The sequence below is a fragment of the Protopterus annectens genome, chromosome 5.part0 (genome assembly GCF_019279795.1).
Source record: "Protopterus annectens isolate FY-2018-M chromosome 5.part0, PAN1.0, whole genome shotgun sequence".
NCBI classification, from domain to species: domain Eukaryota; kingdom Metazoa; phylum Chordata; order Ceratodontiformes; family Protopteridae; genus Protopterus; species Protopterus annectens.
In genome coordinates, this window is record NC_056735.1 from 1310858429 (window position 1) to 1310878050 (window position 19622).

Below are 19622 nucleotides of genomic sequence, written 5' to 3' on the forward strand. Positions count from 1 at the left end.
GAGATAGTTGGCAGGCACAGGAGTAAAAAAGTGCCATTTCAGAGACAGGAAAGTGGGTACATAAAATATTTCTGCTGAGGATAATATATATATGAACACACACACACACACACACACACACACACACACACACACACACACACACACACAGCAGTTGTTGCTGCTGCTAAAGTAAAATTATGGGAAAGACAGCATGATTTAGTTTATTAGTTGCCTATGAATGGAAGGTAAAACAATAGATAGTAATGTGCATATTATTTATTTACCGGGATATTCCGACTGGGTGGTAGCCCATTTTCAGTGGAGGCCCAGGGAGAAATGCTCCAGTACAGATCAAATTAGCTGTTACAGAAATTATACAGTGAACAATAACTGGAGTTTGTCCACTATGTAGAATATTAACAACAAAGAATTTTACAGAGAGCAATATTTGGAAGCGTTTACAAAAACACAGAACTATATTTAGGTTTTACAAGAACACAGAAGTAGAAAGAAGCTAGTAGGTGAGTATTATTATTATTGTTGTTGTTGCTGTTATATTAGGAGGACAGACTTATTATTATTTTTATTATATTAAAAAGGCAAATGGCCATCAATTGTTGCCCATGTCTATGTTTTCCCATGTTTACTCTTGTCATCAGTAGTAAAACATACCAATAAAGCAGTGTACTATCCATACCTCTCAAATGCTATGATTAAGACTTAACATTGTGACTTTTGACCTCATAGTTTATCTTGCTTCTGCTAGATTTACTGACTTTCTTCTGATTTTCCTCAAAAAGTTAGAAGGGATCAGAGGCATATACATTATTAAATAACTGAAATAAGCCTACAGAAAGAGTCTGGAAGTAGCATGTAAAGAACTAAGAAAAAGAAAATGCTCTTTTTTTGAGCCCTTGGGTGTTTATAGGTTAAGAGGTTAATTATAATCCTTGGATATTTCTCATTCAGGCAATTGCTGAAATAAAGTTCATCAGTTTTTTACAGGCAAAGTATCTGTATTGCTGCTAAAATTATGGTAACTGTTAAGACAGTATAATAAAGGCAACAACACAATGAATTATGCATTCAACATGAGAAATACATGTTAAATGTTACTGGGACTTTCTGTTTAAATGTTCTGCTATATTAAAAACAGAAAATAATTCCACAATGAGAGTTTCCAGTAACCAACCTGGCAGATGAAAAGAAAGTACGATCATTATGACAAGGGCCTTCTTCATCTTCACTCTGGATCTGAAAGGACATGAAAATGAATCAGTAAAGTGAAAAGCAAGACTACATAAAAATAAAAAAAACAATAGTATCTAGAAAGCACTATTGCCTAACAGTTCAGTATGCATACTGCTTTGACTGGAAAGGTGTTTTGTAAATCTGCATGTAAATATGCTACTGACAGTATCCACAAGAAAAGTACTTCTTTCCTGCCTTCTTCATGATAAACAGTGTTACATTTTCTCATTGGTTATTTTGTTTTTAAGCTACTCCCAATGTTTCTTTTGTCTGATGCTTCATCACTAGTTTGTGCAGTGCTTCTCTGTATAATCTTGTTTGACTATTATATATTTGCATTTCATTTTGTTGCAATATATCATGGCTTAAAAGGGACCCTCTTTGTTCATTCCACCTATCAGCTCTAAATACATACATACATAAATAGAATAGGTATGTGTTTACTAGACTGTTTGCATGCGCCTGCACACACACACACACACACACATATATATGTATATATATATGGATTCACTTTAGAAGCTCGAATTCCCAAAAACCCGAACTTCATATGGTCGAGACCATAAGTTCGATTTTCAGAAACTCGAACTCCTAAAATTAAAAAAAAAATAAATAAAAAGTCAAACATCACTTTTGCAGCGTGGCTTTGCCCCCTGCACCCCCTATATATATAATTGGGAAGGTGGCCTAACGGTCAAGGTGTTTGCCTTACAAACACCAGGTGCAGGGTTTGAGTCTCAGAAAGGATAATTGGCTAGGCTCACAAGGGCAGTTAGCCTAGTACTAACCTAACCTATGAACACATCTACATCTAGGCACATGCTGATGTTATGTGGCATAAATGCCCACCATCAAACAGTAGTGTATATGAAAAAAATCACCTTTATTTTAATAATCTTAAAATATTTCTGTGAATAAAAATATGGTGCTTCCTTATGGTAGAAGATCATTGTGGTTTTGAAGACATCATGGGAATGTAAAATTAAAAATAAAGGCATATCTTTGCCAGTGAGTGAGTAGAAAAAAAAAAAAACTATTCTTGATTTAAATTGGTTAGCTTTGTTGCAGGGCACATTATCCCTGTCTAAATTTATTGGCTACCATAAACCAAAGCATCTGGTATTCAGTTCGGCACTTACTGTGCTGGTGAAAGCTTATGCCTACTGGGCAAGGCCAGGCTTATGTAAATCTGAGTAGTGTGAGTTATGTTTGCATCTTTACTGGGAAAAGTTCACTGAAGAAATCAAATTCCAAATGCCCAATAACCTTACTGGAAGAAATCAGATCTGCATGTGTGTATTGCCTTGCATGTATCTCTGTATCATTTTCTAACCCAATAATACTAGCAGTATTGGCCATGATATACTTAAGACTCAACTATGAACTACAGAACCCCATGACATATTTGGTTCAGAAATACAGACTGGATAGGTTTGTATGCCACCTAATACACATTTTTTCCTATGTATGTAGCTCTAGTTGTCTAATCTGCCCTATTGACATAATACCATAGACCTGTGATCAACAGTCCAATAACTTGTGCAACATTATACAGAGTTTGACAATCCCTCTGTAGTATTCAGACTTTTAAAGCTGATTACTTCCATCTTTAAATTCTTATTTCCCTTTGTATTCATGAATATGCTTTTCATCAACAAGAAACCTAGCAAACTCTAATATGCATTAAAACATAACAAGGTTAAGTTCATGTACACTGCAGGTATGCAAGACATGTGTCACTTCTCTTTTCCCCCTTAATTCATTCTTGTCACCATATTCTTGCAAGCACCATACATAACAACATGCTCCTGTGTCTAACTGTCCTACACAGCAACATGCTCCTGTGACTAACAGTCCTGCACAACAACATGCTCCTGTGACTAACTGTCCTGCACAACAACATGCTCATGTGACTAACTGTCCTGCATAACACATGGTTCTGTGACTAATTGTCCTGCACAGCAACATGTTCCTGTGACTAACTGTCCTGCACAACAACATGCTTCTGTGACTAACTGTCCTGCACAACAACATGCTCATGTGACTAACTGTCCTGCACAACATGCTCCTGTGAATAAATGTCCTGCACAACATGCTCCTGTGACTAACTGCCCTGCACAACAACATACTCCTGTGACTAACTGTCCTGCATAACACATGGTTCTGTGACTAACTGTCCTGCACAGCAACATGTTCCTGTGACTAACTGTCCTGCACAGCAACATGTTCCTGTGACTAACTGTCCTGCACAGCAACATGTTCCAGTGACTAAATGTCCTGCACATCAACATGTTCCTGTGACAAACTGTCCTGCACAACATACTCCTGTGAATAACTGTCCTGCACAACAACATGCTCCTGTGACTAACTGTCCTGCACAACAACATGCTCATGTGACTAACTGTCCTGCACAACATGCTCCTGTGAATAAATGTCCTGCACAACATGCTTCTGTGACTAACTGTCCTGCACAGCAACATGTTCCTGTGACTAACTGTCCTGCACAACATGCTTCTGTGACTAACTGTCCTGCACAGCAACATGTTCCTGTGACTGACTGTTCTGCACAGCAACATGTTTCTGTGACTAACTGTCCTGCACAGCAACATGTTCCAGTGACTAACTGTCCTGCACATCAACATGTTCCTGTGACAAACTGTCCTGCACAACATACTCCTGTGAATAACTGTCCTGCACAACAACATGCTCCTGTGACTAACTGCCCTGCACAACAACATACTCCTGTGACTAACTGTCCTGCATAACACATGGTTCTCTGACTAATTGTCCTGCACAGCAACATGTTCCTGTGACTAACTGTCCTGCACAACAACATGCTTCTGTGACTAACTGTCCTGTACAGCAACATGTTCCTGTGACTGTCCTGCACAACAACATGCTTCTGTGACTAACTGTCCTGCACAGCAACATGTTCCTGTGACTAACTGTTCTGCACAGCAACATGTTCCTGTGACTAACTGTCCTGCACAGCAACATGTTCCAGTGACTAACCATCCTGTACATCAACATGTTTCACTGACTAACTGTCCTGCACAACTTCATACTGTTGAATGTAATCATAAGCAACATTCACTTTAGTCCTGCATTCTTTCAAGAATGCCTTAAACATGTTATGCAAATATTTCCAGCTGCCAAAGAGATGAATCATGTCCCATCAGCCAGCTGACATTAATATGTTTCCAGTGTCCTTCAAACGACATAGTTAAACAAAGTGAACTGGAAATAGACACAGACATTAGCCAGTGATTTGGAAATATCATGAAATCTCGATATCCCCTGCTGTGCAGACTTGCTTGAAGTTGGGAGATTTGTTTAAAAGCTAGGTTAGTGTAAGAAACACAACTAACATTTAGTGGAGTAGGGATGAAGAGCCATTCTGCCATTTTGTACCTGATTTCAATGGAGAGTAAGTAGAATGTTGTTATCAGACCATCTTGGTTTCCATGGATTACAGTGAGAACATAGTTCTCGTGCCATGCATTTTAGTAATTATTTTAATGTTAAACTGGTGATATAACTGCACACATATATTAATCATTTTTGAATTATAAAGGCGGTGGTCCAAGAGTTCAGTGAGTAGTACTTTGGCCCCTAGATAACTAGAGCTACATATTAAATAAAAATGTGTGTCAGGTAACATAGCATACAAGCCCATCTGGTATATATGTTTGAGCCATGTATGTCATGGGCTTCTCATCTGGGCTGCCTTCTGTGCGAAGTCTGCAAGTACTCCTTGCATCTGCGCATGTTTTCTTCTGGTGCTAAAGTTTCTGCTCAACTCCAAAGACACCCATTAGGTGAATTAAAGTTTACCAGACTGCCCACAGGTGTATATGCATCACTGAGAACATGAGAGTCTCTATTCTGCAACAGAATATTGTCTTTTCCTGAATATGTTTCAATGCCTCACATCCACTGGCTGCTGTAATCTGAGCAAACCAATAAAGGATGCAGTGGGCTATTGGAAAACAGATGACTGAGCAGATGGCTGCATGTTTTCCTACAAAAAATGCTAGAGCAGTTTCTGAACATTCCAGGATTTGCTGGGGTTCCAGATATTATTTTTGCATGAAAAAAGACTGTAATGTGATCTTACCTTAGCAGAGATGGCATTAGACTAATGGCTGTGCAGCACTCTCCCATATTAGTGGGGAACCGATTTAGTATGTTTGTGCCCCTTGTCAGCATATTGACATTCTGCTCCAGGGGCTCTGTGTTTACAACATCCACGAGTCTCTGTGCCTGTGTATTTGGTTCATATATGATTATCACAGTGTGGTATTTAAAGTCTCCCATGAATATGGTATTGGGTTGGACAGTGAGTGTTTCCAGTAAGCTTAAATGCATATTATGTTTTTTTTTGGGTCATAGAGAGGGACCTAAAGCTTGCAAGGAAGTGGTGTGGGATTTTGTCTATGGTGATTTGAACATGGAGAAGCTCAAGTGCATTGCCCTGATTGACTGGCCTTTATTTTTGATGCAGATCAAGACACCTGCAACTTTAGTCCCTGTCTGTGTAATAAGTGGTCTAAATGCATTGCCGGTGTGCTCTCTGTGGCTTTAAAGCATGTCTCAGTGATTGCACAGATGTCAGCTCTCTCTAGGATGAGAAGAGCTTGTTGGGAGTGGAGTTTCTTGTGTAGACTACTAGCACTGAGCAGTAATAGCTCTAGATGTCTTAAATATGTTAGAATGACTTACCTCAGAATCTGAAGACAGTACTTACAGAAAAATGTTTGTAACATAATTTTAGCTTCCTTTGTTCACATATCAAAATACTTAAACTGCTAATTCACTAGATTTAAACATTTTTTATGACTTCAAGTCCTTTACCATTTTCTTTTGATTCTGTTTATATCTTATAGTCTAACGGTGCATATTATTATTATTATAATTTTTATTTCTTTCCATCATAAAGCACCAGATGTCAGTGCTTGTTTCTTGTTTTCTTTGATGCCTCTACAATCCTCCTCATTACATGTTCTCTTAAGCAAAGGTTGGGTCTACTCCACTGACTCAGTTTCTGATATCAATTTTAGGCGTTGGACATAATTACCTGCCTCTTCTAGTGTTGTGAATGTCTACACATCCAATGCCAACTGTATTTTATTTTGCTGGAGTGAGATTTAACATTATTTTTCTCAAAGTTTTCGCTAAAGGCAAAGCAGCTTTCCTCATTTCTATTGTTTTCACTGAATAGTCGTTTTCAATTCTTATACTATCTATAGAAAGTTTTGAGAGAGTGCTACTCCATGTAGATTCCACTTATATTCATTGTGTAAATAGGATAGAAATTTAACAATATGGATCTTGGTCCTTCATTTCCTTTATTTGCAAGGACTGGTCTTTTAACAAAATGAGCCTGTTTAATACCAAAAGGCAGGCTTTCAGACAGTTATAGTGTTTTGGGAATCAATGTAATCTGCAAGCTTACCATATCATTTCCTTTGAAATGCCTTAGTACACCAGACATTCCAACATTATTTTATCTCTGAATTCTAAATCTTCCTTCTCTGTCAGCCATGTATTTTGTTTTATTAAGAATTCTATTGGATGTTCCCTTTCCTTAATTCATCCATCTAGTTTTTTTAACATATTTTCTATTTATTTTATCTGCGTGTCATGCTGGGATACTATATTGCATTTTGTTTTATTACAGTTTTGCAATAAATTGTTTTGTTCTCAAATAATTCTGTTTTTCTTGTTAGTTATTCATTGATGTAAGCAAATGTTCATCATTCTCACCACTTAAGGGTTGTATCTTGCCAAGGATACAGCAATTGATTAGCTTCCAAAAGCTTTCACCCCCCCCCCCCCGCCTACTTTGTATACTGTTTGTACTTCTACTTTGTTCTTTTTATGATAAAGTCTTTTGGTTGGTTAACTGTTCAATGACCCTGGGTCATAGCTGAAAAAGGTCATGTGACCAGCACTACTCACCTGGTAATGACATAGTAAATAATTAAATATTACTTAAAAAAAATGACTTTTCAGGAATGTCTGTAGGTATTTCTCAAATACCACTATTTAAGTCTCGGAATTGCTTTCTAGCTTTCTAGGTATCTATTATGTATTTTAAACAAGACAACTGATTTTACACAGAATTGTCTTCGATTTTAAAAGATTTATAGACCAGATAGTGTGTTTTTGGGCAGGAAACTGTGTTACAATTGAAATGTTGTCTTACTCAGGGAGTCTGGATTTGAATGTTTGGAGACTTTATCCTTTTCTGAAAATGTCTCTAGCCTGAAGGCTGTATATGCTTGAGAGCAGGTGGATTATCACCCTGAGTTAGGTAGATATTATGATTTATTAGAAATTTTTTTTTCTCATCTTAGATCATACTCAGCTGCCATCTCTACCAGTGCGTCTGATACAAATAGGTGCCTTATCACCCCCAACCCAGTTCCTGGGGGAAAAAAGAGTAAATGTCTGGAGAGAATGGGTAAGATCATTTTTTGTTCCTCTACATCAGCCTTTAGAATTCTCAGTTACCATGGCTACATATGGAAGTTTATGCTTAAATTTGTCAATGATCTGAGAGACTTTTCTGCTTCTCATTCTAGCTAAGGGGGATTTTATTTGAATCAGATTTTGGCTAGCTTGTCTCATATTTCTAAGCATGTCTTAAAAAGTGTATGATTGTGCTGACAGTGTATTTAGGGCTTGTACCACAGCCTTGACAAGATTTGCATGGTATGAAACCAACAGTTTTCAAATGATTTAACAATTGGAATTTCTGAACTCTCCTGTACTTTGTAGTGTTACACGATTCTTTGTGATTTAAAATATGTGTATTGATTTTTGATAGATTGTGGTTGTGGAACCCTTCTCCCTGAGCCTCTGTAAAAATGTGTACTTTTTGGACCAGTCCAACTTTCCCAGTAAACAAATGTCAAATAAATTAATATAGGTGCTTAAACAATGTGAAGAGAGAGGTAAATTCATGTAAGGGGTTTCTAAGATTTTTCAGGTCCTCAAGTCCTTTCCCTCTAAATCTTGACTCCTTTTAAGAGACAAAATAAGCAAATGTTATCTCCTTCCAAGAGATAAAATAAACAAAAGTGATCTCCTTCCAATAGGCAGAGTCTTATGACGAGATGGCAAGAGGGTTCTAATGAAAACTCCAAAAAGAAAGAACCTTTTCCAAAACAGAGGTGTCTTCCTCTGAATGACTAAACATGCTGGCAACCAGGTCGCCTCCCTTCCCCATCTTGCCTGAGCTTCTCTTCCAGTTTCAACAAAACTGAATTTAAATGCTCTCTTTTGGCATCAGCTGGCCATGGTTGAAAAAGACTCCTCCTTTCAAGGGCGTTCCCTACACCTGCTGGTCAAACAACAATCACGTCCTGCAGTGCACAACATATGTTAAATGCAGGAACCACAGAGTTCCTGGAGATCAAATAGAAAATTACTTCTATTCCGGAATATTTCTGGTTCCAAAGAACAAACAGTCATGGAGACCAATGCTGAGTTTGTCTTATCTCAATCTTTTTGTTAAGACTCCAAAGTTCAGGATGCTCACCTTTCAAACAGTGTTAGCTGTGATACCAGATCAGAGCCTTATGGTTACTTTAGACTTCAAAGATGGTTACAGACACATTCCAAAAGCAAGCAACTTCAAGAGATTTCTGAAATTTTTTTTGTGTGTGCCTGGATCATATTATCAATTCTCTGCATTACCCTGTGGGCTGCCCATTGTACAAGGAGTGCTTATACAGTGTCTGTCTCCAGTAGTGGTCCACTGCAGATTGTAGGGTATCCACATTTTTCTTTATTTATATGACTTACTTATTTATGCAGTCTTATCCCAGTTGTCAGCAGTCCTTAAAAATGTGTTCTCTCTCCTCCTAGAACATCTGGAATTCCTGATAAATTTGCAGAAATCTGTCCTGTCTCCATCACACAGGATTGTATTTTTAGGTTGTCTAATATACACTGTCTCAAAAGGCATTCCTTTCTCATGAGAATGTGGATTTCTATCTGGAAATCTTCCTGAACTTTTCTTGCCAGTCTTTAGCTACAGCCAGAGAATTTCTCAGGATTCTAGGCCTTATTCTCATGATTCCCTTTGTTAGTTTACATATAATGAGTGGTACCTAAAAAACATCTGGACCCAACATTCACTGGATTTCCAAATTCCAATCTTGGGCTTTATCAAATCAGAACTGCATTGGTGGAAGGATGAGATGGCTCACAATCCTGTTCTCCCTTTTAATAAAACCCATCCCAACATAGTCTGTACAGACTGATTCCTCAGATTTTAGATAGAGTGAAATGCATCAATGTAAAACAAATGTTTGCTGTGATTCATGCCACCATAAGATTACTCATAATCTGTGGAGCCCAGGTCCTTTACAGATCATGACAGGCAACACCAAAGTGATGGGGTACATAAACAAAGGGGGGAAGGGGTACCGGGGTCATATCCACTATGCCAGCTGGCAATGTGATAGTTTGAGAGTTAGCTCTACAGCAGTCCTTAACTCTTTAAGCTTATTAAATACCACCACAGCAAATTATAGTGGCAGACAAGCTAAGCAGATCCTGGGCAGACCCTTATGAGTGAAAACTCAGGACAGAGATCATACAGGAGTTGCTCCAGATCTGGGGAATATTTTAAGCTCTGTTTGCCTCCTTTCAAAAACAGACAACTAAAAGCAGGACAGGAAAATGATTATTTGTTATTTCCCTGGTCAGGGATTTTCTTATATGCATTTCCATCCTTTCCAGTGATTTCCTGGGTAATTATGAAGATTTAGAAAGACTCTCCAAAAATTGTTGTGGCGAGTCCCTTCTAGCCCACACAAAATTGGGTCTCCCTTCTTATGGAATTGGCTAAGGGCAATTATCACAAGCTTCCTCACACAATGGATCTAATCACAAAGCAATGAGTGTTTGATACATCCCAATTTCAAATAACTACAACTAACTGCCAGGATAATTCAGTTTTTATACTTTTTTTTATACATTTAAGACATATGTATATATTTTCTTGCTTACACAGGACAAGCGGAGTTTGACAAACCAACATCTTCACCTGACTGCCGGAATGTTTTAATTTTGATATCTTATAGGCACCTCTTTCATGAGGATATGCAGCAGGTACTGAAGGAGGCAATACAATCATATACTGGCACGTAGAAGAGATTTTCTAGCTAGTGCCTTACCAATGGCCAAAGAGCCATTACTGATTTTGTACCACTGGTGCTTAAATACTTATGTGAGTTGCTATCCTCTACCCCATATTATGCCTGCATTAAGGTGCATCCTGTGGCCATTTCTGCGTGTCTGCTCATGGAATTCCTTATTCTTCTCTGTTTATTGTTAAACAGTTTTTAAAAGGAGTTTTACACCTGAGACCTCCATGAGACATGGTCTTCCTCCTTGGGATCTCAGTTTCTTGCTAGGAAAACTAACCGTGACACCCCTCAAACCTGCCAGTCATGTTGATCTAAGATTCATCACTTTTCTTATTACTCTGACATCCACAAGAAGAGTGACTGAGTTGCAAACTGTGATGGTGGGAGAACCCTATCTGGTTTTCCACAGAGATAGGGTCTGTATGCACAACCCCCTCTTTTATGCTTTAGGTTGTTTTAGAATTTTCCTGGTCCTGTGGTCTATGTTTCAATAAACTGTGTGGTTTGCGGTAGAAATGGCTATCTGAGTGCTTTCATTGGATTTATTGTTTTAGAATCTATGTTGATTCATGTCATTAGTCTCCCTGATATCTATCCAGATCCAAAAACAAAGGAGATAAGATTTTACAGTCTAAATGTGGAAAGACAGCTCAGGTGCTATCTTGACAGAAGAAGTCTTTCAGGAAAGCTAACCAGATCATTATTTCCTATTCTGGGACTAAAGTATGTCAACCAATGTCAAAACAGACTAGTTCTCATTTTTTGTCATTGCTCTGCTTTTGTTTTTGTTGCTCTCACCTTGGTGAATCCATTCCAGGCACCCTTAAAGTACATTCTACTAGAGCATTAGCTTTTATGATGACATACTGGAAAGGTGTTGACTCTTGAAGCATTCGAGAGGCAGCTACTTAGTTATCCAACCATACCTTTACAAAGCACTACAAGCTGGAGTCCTTTTCCTGATCCAGAGCAGGCTTTACTAGGGCAATCCTCCAGGGGCTCCTGAATTCTTATCCTTCATCCCCCTTGGATGCATAAATTTATAGCAATCTACTCACAGGTTACTGCAGCAGCAGTGAGAATTATAAATACAGTACCGTTATGTAAGTTGCACTTGCTCATATCGGTAGATGTTTAAATTCCTCACTGCTGTAGGAACTGCACCCACCCTACCCTTTCTTGTCAATAGTTTTGTTGTGACATAAAGTTGTTTTGTTGTTGTTAATATCTTGGTTAGTTCTGAATGAGTTCCCCATGATTTTGTTGACAGACACAAAAATAGTGAAGATTTTAGTCACTTTGTTTATATTGGTCCCTTCAAAAAGGGCTCAGATAATTAAGTAGCCAGAGTAACAGCGTAGGAGATGCTGAAGGCTTTTTGAAGCCGAGTTGTTGTGTTCTTGGCAGAATATGACCCACAGTTAACTGCGACAGGTAAAAATGCCAACATCTACTGTTATAGGTAGGTGCAACTTACACAACTGTATTTTGCAGCATATCTTTTTTAAGACACATTTTGTTTATGACAACTTACTTCAGTTTATTTCATCAGGCACTTTTCTTAGTTTCTTCACAAAAATCACAGGACTGTTGCTTCTTTTAAAGTATTTTTCTTCACTTAAAAACACTGCTTAGGATATTATATTTTATTACTTTCCAGACTTGTTTTGTTCACTTTTATGTGGTTTTACTTTACATTTTCCTGTCACAGTATACAAAAAAAGTTCTGTAGCTTATCTTGGCATAATTTTAGCCACACCCCCTGTTTCAGTGACTTCATGTCAGTGTCAGTACATTGCTGAAATTCTTTTACTTTTTTCATTACATAGGCAACTGTGGAAACTCCCAAATAATTTTTCTTTCTCTAGTCTTTCCTCTTTTTTTCCCAGTAAGTTCAAAGTACTCGTGATACCTGTTACACACATCTTTTACCTGGAATGTATTTTACTTTCGGGTCATACTTCTGAAAGACAGCATCGACCGCTATGATTTTGTAGATGTCTTGTACAAAGAATTTCTGAATATACTTTGCAAAGGTTTGTGGCATTTGCTTTCTTGTAGTTGTTTACCTCTCTGGCCTTTCTTATATCCCTTCACTGTTTCTAGTAGGTAACCTATATTTCATTATTTTGCCTTTACTTGTTTTACCTGTCATGCATCTTATCAATGCAGTTTATTGAACTGATTTATCTTTTCGTTATTATTATTCTATACCTCATGGCTCATAGCGGGTAGTGTTTCTTTTTACATACTGATCGCCTACTGTTTGTATGTCAACCATAAAAGTATTTCATTGTTTTTTCTTTGTTACATGGCCTGGTAAGTGGCTTTTAAGGGTAAAAGGGTCCTGTACCAGCCCACTCACCCACTTAAACAAACAGGAAAAAATAAATACATACACACAGACACACACATATACATACATACAAAACAAACAAACAGGAAAAAATAAATACATACACACAGACACACACATATACATACATACAAAACAAACAAACAGGAAAAAATAAATACATACACACAGACACACACATATACATACATACAAATAGTTGACTACACATCTGTATGACACACAATTCATCTAAACATTTTGATCTAAAACACAATTGTTTTTCTATAGTACTGCGGCTCCTATAACTTTCTGACTAGCATCCACTTGTAAGAAAAATGGCTTATTTGCATCATGAAATAGTACTGCAAGAATTTGCTGGCTTATTTGCATCATTATATATTAATGTAAGGATTTTCATACTCGTTTTTCTAAGCTCTTCTCCTGTTAATGCTCCAATCTTGGCTACATCATGCTAAAACACTTTATTGAAGCTATAGGTATTAAAATCAAACTTTGGAGAATAATACATCACTCAGTAAAAATGACATCAGTGGCTATTTGCCTTCTAGATCAACATTTCTCTTAATGCTAGGACTTTTTTTCTGAGTGTTTCTTCAGTCTGTATGGCTTTAGTATAAAAAACATATATTTTAGACTTGTTATGTCTAATTTTAATGCTTCCAGATGTGTCCTTGATGCTGCAAATTAGAGAAATTACTTGGTCACTTGTGCAAGATCAAAACAAGTGATTGAGACTATTGTGAAATGATTTGTGAAGTTTCTCCCTTTGTCAACCTTGTGCAATCATACAGCTGGTATAAGCTCAGGGGTGTAGAAGGCTTTCCCAACGTGGGACATGCATTGGGTTTTTGTATCTAACGGACAGCTTTTTTTACTTGCAAGAGAAGGTGCAACACAGGCAAATGGGGGTTAATTCTTCTATAGCAGAAGCTTACTTTATATTTATTTATTTATTCCAAAAAGGAAGGGTGGACAGGAGGTGGAGCAGCCAGGATTCAGTAGGGCATCTGTAACTAATTTTAGTGTGGATGCCTACTGCATTAAAAATTTACAGACTTAGAAAATCTCAAAGGTAAACCACTGAAAGTGGTCCTTCGCAAAGGTAGGAACATAAAACAGCTGTTGGAACAAGCAAACCACACTAATGTGTTTTCATTTAGAAAAAATGGTACATATAAATGTGATGCTTGTAATCAATGTTCCTACATATTTCAGGGTGAGAATTTATATCTCTCAGCCAGACAAAAACATTTGACAGGGAAGGGTTACTTTAATTGTAATTCTTCTGGGCTGGTCTGTTTGGTGGTTTGTGAGTCCTGTGAAGGATTCTACGTTGGTAAAACTGAAATACCATTGAAACGTAGAATCTATGAGCACATGAATAATTTGAGGAACAAGAATTCTAAAAATGCTACGTTTAGACACACTTTAGAATGTACTGGAGCTAGATTTAGATTTTTTGTTATTGACTCAGTACCTAAACAGGCAAGAGGTGGAGCCTGGGAAACTAAGCTTGAGTACAGAGAGACGTTTTGGAAGCTTACGTTGGAGGCTAATAGGGTCCCAGGTTTGAATGATCACATTTCTCTGCCCCACTTTTAAAACTGAGGTCTGCTAAACTTTAATGAATTTAATATTTTTTATATCGTGTTTTAAATGGCTTTTACATTTCTTGCACACAGTTTTTTTCATATGTATCATTGATATTTACCTATGTTATCTATTTATGTTCATTGGATGTATAAATACCTTTTAAAAGACTACCTTGATGTATTTATATTTTAATTGGTTAATTGGTTGATTAGTTTTATATATATATATATATATATATATATATATATATATATATATATATATATATATATATATATATATATATATATATATATATATATATATATATATATATATATATATATATATATATATATATATATATGGGTTGTAATTACACCTGTGTTTTATCTGAAGAAGTCTGGGAGGTGCTCGGATGAAAACGCATTATTTTATTGTGTGGAACGTTTATTTTTTATTACCTTCTTGGTGACTGCCTTCATTAAATCACTGTTTTTACTATTTCAAGGTTCCAGTTTTCTGTTTCTTTATATTTATTTGTTTATTTGTTTGTTTATTTACTTACACTTGTTTACTGGGAAAGTCCGACTGGGCCAGAAGTCTGTTTTCACTGGAGGCCTAGGGAGAAAAGCTCAAAAACACCCAAAAAAACGGACCAGCTGTAAGGATGTACAATTTTATTGCTTCAAATCTGATCAGCAATGGTCAAAACCATTGCTGAATAAGCAAACCGGTTTCGGCTAATATAAGCCTTTTTCAATGCCAAGAATTCAAAATAGTAAAGTCAGACATCACCATGTGAGCCCTACTTATAGTCCCTCACTTAAAGAGGTATCGCCCAAATTGGATTCAATATAATAACTAAATGAAAAAAATTAAATAAAAAATAAATAAATAATTTAAACAATTCAAACAACATGTACCCATAATTCAGCCCATACTTGAAAAATTCTGTATGATGTTTGTACAAGAAATGAAAAGTAATAAATGCATTCAATATAAATATACATGTGTATATTTCAAAAATGTTTTAACATACATAAAGCTATAAACAAACTAGTCATTTATATATTAAATGGGACCATTCAAACAATTGTCCCCCAAATCAATAACTTAACATTGTGAATATATGTCACAATGTATATATAAAACTAGGATGTTTATGTAATATAACCATGTGAAACTCACTCATGGTGAGTATAAACAAACACAATATGAATATGGAATACAAAAATGGAATATATAGAAATGGAATACTTCAAAATATGCTTGTATTCACAACCTACTGAATTGGTTCTAATGTATTCAAACCTGGTCTAAAAAGACCTCCTAACCTTATGATCCATTTGTACTCCATTTCATTAAATTTTTTGTGCCATCCTGCTTTCATTTGTCGATGTAAAGTAATTCTATCTATAATAACAAATGTAAACTGGGCAGAAGGATGTTCAAGGGTATGTTTATACAAAGCATTAGTCATGCGTTTATGTTTAATTGCACTAATATGCTCACAAACCCTCAATTTAACAGACCTGGAGGTCTGTCCCACATAAAATGCAGAACAATTACATGTGGCCAAATATACTGCCCAATCCGAACTACAATTGGAAAACATTCTGATCTCAAAAACCTGGGATGTATTTCTACTAGAGAACTCATTAGTTTTGGGCATATATTTACAAAATGAACAATGGCCACATGGAAAACTTCCCTTCAATGTATTTCCCTCCAAAGTGGTCTGTAATGGATACGGTGAACTATGTCTCTTGTAATGGGTTAGAAAAGAATTTAAATTTCTACCCCTTCTGTAAGAAAAAGAACACTGTTGGGGTAATATATCATTTAGGAATTCATGGGAGCGTAAAATGTCCCAATGCTGGTTAATGATCTCAACAAATCGATTGGTATTGGCCCCATAGGTAGTAACTAACCTTAAAGGGGAATTCCTTCCTGATCTGTGATTGGACTGTTGTTTGGATTTATATTGTAATAAATCCAAACGTGATAAATGTTTAACTGTTTTCAAAGATTTCATAATGATATGTTTTTGATATCCCCGATCAACAAATCTATTAACAAGATCATCACAAGCCTTGGAACCTTCCTCCGAAGAGGAACATATTCTTTTCATCCTCATAAATTGTGATTTGGGGATGTTGTGGATGATGTGGCGTGGATGACAACTATTCGCATGTAGCAGAGTGTTATACTGAGGAAATTTTCTGTAAACTGATGTAACTAAAGTTTGATCCTGGAGTCTCTTAATCATGACATCCAAAAACACAATGCTATCATATTCAATGTTGACCGAAAAACGAATTCCAAAACTGTTATCGTTTAAATAATCAACAAATTTGGAAAGTTGTTCCTTAGTTCCACGCCACACCATCCAACAATCATCAAGATATCTTCTCCAAATATCAAGATCTAACAAAAAAGAATTGTGATGTGTATCATATATATAAGTGGCCTCAAAATAGCCCATGAACAAATCGGCATATATGGGGGCAAAAGACGCCCCCATTGCTGTTCCATTGACTTGCCAGTAAGCTTGGCCATTATAATAGAAAATGTTCTTACATAACACAAATTCAGTTAATTTGGTCAAAAAATTGTTAAATTCCATAGAATACAATTTTGATTTATAAAGCCAATATGAAACCGCTAGAATGCCTAGTTCATGTGGTATGCTGGTATATAATGAGGCCACGTCAAGGGTACACAACCACCAGGACGATTCCAATTGTGAATCTTGGACTATATTAAGAAACTCCGTTGTGTCCTGTATACGTGATCGAATGTGTTTCAATAGAGGTTTTAAGTAAAGAGTAAGAAAGCAAGATAGAGGCTCAGTTAGAGAACCACGCCCAGAAACAATAGGTCTACCTGGGGGGTTTTTTTCATCCTTATGGATTTTGGGTAGCAAATACAGGTACTGATGTATAGGTTCCTCCACCTGTAATTCCTTAGCTACCTTTTCCGTAATTACCCCCTGAGTAACTGACACCTCCAAAAACCTATCTATTTCAGCCTTAAAACGTAAAGTGGGATCCTGCTTAAGCTGTTTGTAATAGCTGGTATCCGACAACTGTCGAAGAGCTTCATTATGATATACTGAATAGTCCATGACCACTATGGCACCTCCTTTATCTGCCATTGTAATGACTAACTGTTGATTATTCTTAAGCTCTAATAAAGCCTGTCTTTCACTATGGCTTAGATTATTAAATTGTGGTTGATATACATTAGCATAATGTAGTTCTTTCATGATACATTCCCTAAAAATAGAAACATGTTTATTCATCGGAGCAACAAAAGTAGATTTTTTGAATCTAAACTCAGTAGATCTTTGAGATTCATTCTTATCTGAAAAAAATATTTTCAGATTAAGTAATCTACAAAAATTGTTAACATCATTTAATAAATCATGCTCAGGAACCACAGAACTTGGAACAAAGTTCAATCCTTTATTCAAAAGTGTGATTTGACCAGGGGAGAGAACAACGGAAGAAATATTGTGGACATTGTTAATTATTGTATCATCTGTTGCAACAAATTCCGTAAAGTCGGAGTATTGGAACCTAGATCTATGTTTTCTGCCCTCCCTCTTCCTACCCTTTGATCTAAAGGGGGCATCTGTCTTCTTTTTGCCACTGGGGACACCTGACGTGAGGATGCTTCTCCATCCGACATAGAATAGGTTTCATCCTCAGAAGTAAAATCTGAGGATGTATGTGCATGTCTGAGAATTGGCCTGGGTCTTTTCTTATTATTATTATTAACCCTTTGATTCATCCTAGGTTCACTAAATCTGACTGTTTTTTGATTAATAAAGGGCTTCCCCTTTTCATAATCCATGAGATCACGCTGAAATTTGTTAATCTTTCTCTTCATCAACTGTTTTTCTAAAATAGACAATTCTTTGGCTAAATTGGATATGTGTTGAGAATAAAACTGATGCTTGTTAAATTTTTCGGCCTCCAAGCACAAGCCTTGAATATCTGACAAGTTATTAATAATAATTCTGTCATAATATTTCAACAAACAACTAACAAAGAGCATGGATGCTGAATGTTGTGCTTCTGCCCAATCCTTAGTTAACTCATCATCAACATGTGCTACCAAAGGTTGTAATCGTACCCTCAACCCCCTAGGAGTTATATCCTTAGCTTGATAAGCTTTGAACAACTAGGGAGAAAAGCTCCACAGAAATATAAGCAAAATACAATACTATACATATATGTAATAAGGTGCAGAATGCACATCATCCAGTTAGTCTATACAAAGAAGTATTCAGTACTGTTTTCTAGTAGATACAACTTCAGAAAAGAATATCACACAAGTATTTCAGTAACGATCACAGCGGGAATAATAACATTAGTACGGTGTAGATGTTAAACAATAGTTATGAATAAATGAGATTTCCTCTTTTTATATATATATATATATATATATATATATATATATATATATATTTTTTTTTTTTTTTTTTATGAAAAGTAGTAACACAGAGGAGACGGAGAAAATGAGGTATGGAGTGAACAGTATGGTGAGGGAGTTACAGATATCTATCTTGTCAGTCAGGTTTGGCACGGGAGCAATGACAGTTTTTGGATAGATGTTCAAATAGTAGTTGTTTGAAACTGGTAGATTCAGGTGTGTTTTGGAGGATGTGGAGTAAAGAGTTCCATAATTTGACTATTTTATTTGAGAATAGGGCCTCACCTTGAGTGTTGTTAGCTTTGTTTACTGTGAGAATGTTTCTGTCTGCAGATCTTAGACTTCGTGGGCATGAGTAGGGAACAAGTTCCTTAAGGGATGAGAAATCATCAGGATGGAAGATGATATTGTGTGTGAATTTAAGTTTGTAGAGATGGAGAATGTTAGCTCGAGCCAATTTAATTTATGTAGAGCAATACAATGGTGGGTTTGGAAGGGAAGGCTCGCTGTGAAGCAGGCTGTTTTGCTGTAGCAAGTTTCCAATTTGATTGTCTAATTTTTTTAAGTTGGTAAAGAGGGGGAAAGCATAAAGGAGTATAGAGAGGAGGAAGGTTCTGTATATGGCTAGACTGGTATTGTCAGTGTGGAATGGCTTGCTTCTGTACAGTGAGCCAAGTTTAATGTGAACTTTCCTAATTGTGATGGTTATGTGTTGGTCAAATCTGAATTTGTTGTAGATTTGATGTTGTTCAGTTTAAAATGATTCTTGCTTAATATGTTTAATAGTTCATAGTTTCATGGGTGTATACTAGTCTAACAAATAATAGGTTCTTTATAAGCTTAGCCGGGCA

General features: G+C 36.5%; 1 protein-coding gene across 1 annotated transcript in view; it reads right to left on the reverse strand.

Annotated features, from left to right (window-relative positions):
* Positions 1 to 19622, reverse strand: part of LOC122801641 (T-lymphocyte activation antigen CD86-like) — a 258709-nt gene that overhangs the window by 175157 nt on the left and 63930 nt on the right. Inside the window, exon 2 of the mRNA XM_044071120.1 lies at positions 1175 to 1236. Within this exon, the coding sequence (XP_043927055.1) occupies positions 1175 to 1223 (49 nt within the window). The 5' untranslated portion in view covers positions 1224 to 1236. The remainder of the gene's footprint in view (positions 1 to 1174; positions 1237 to 19622) is intronic.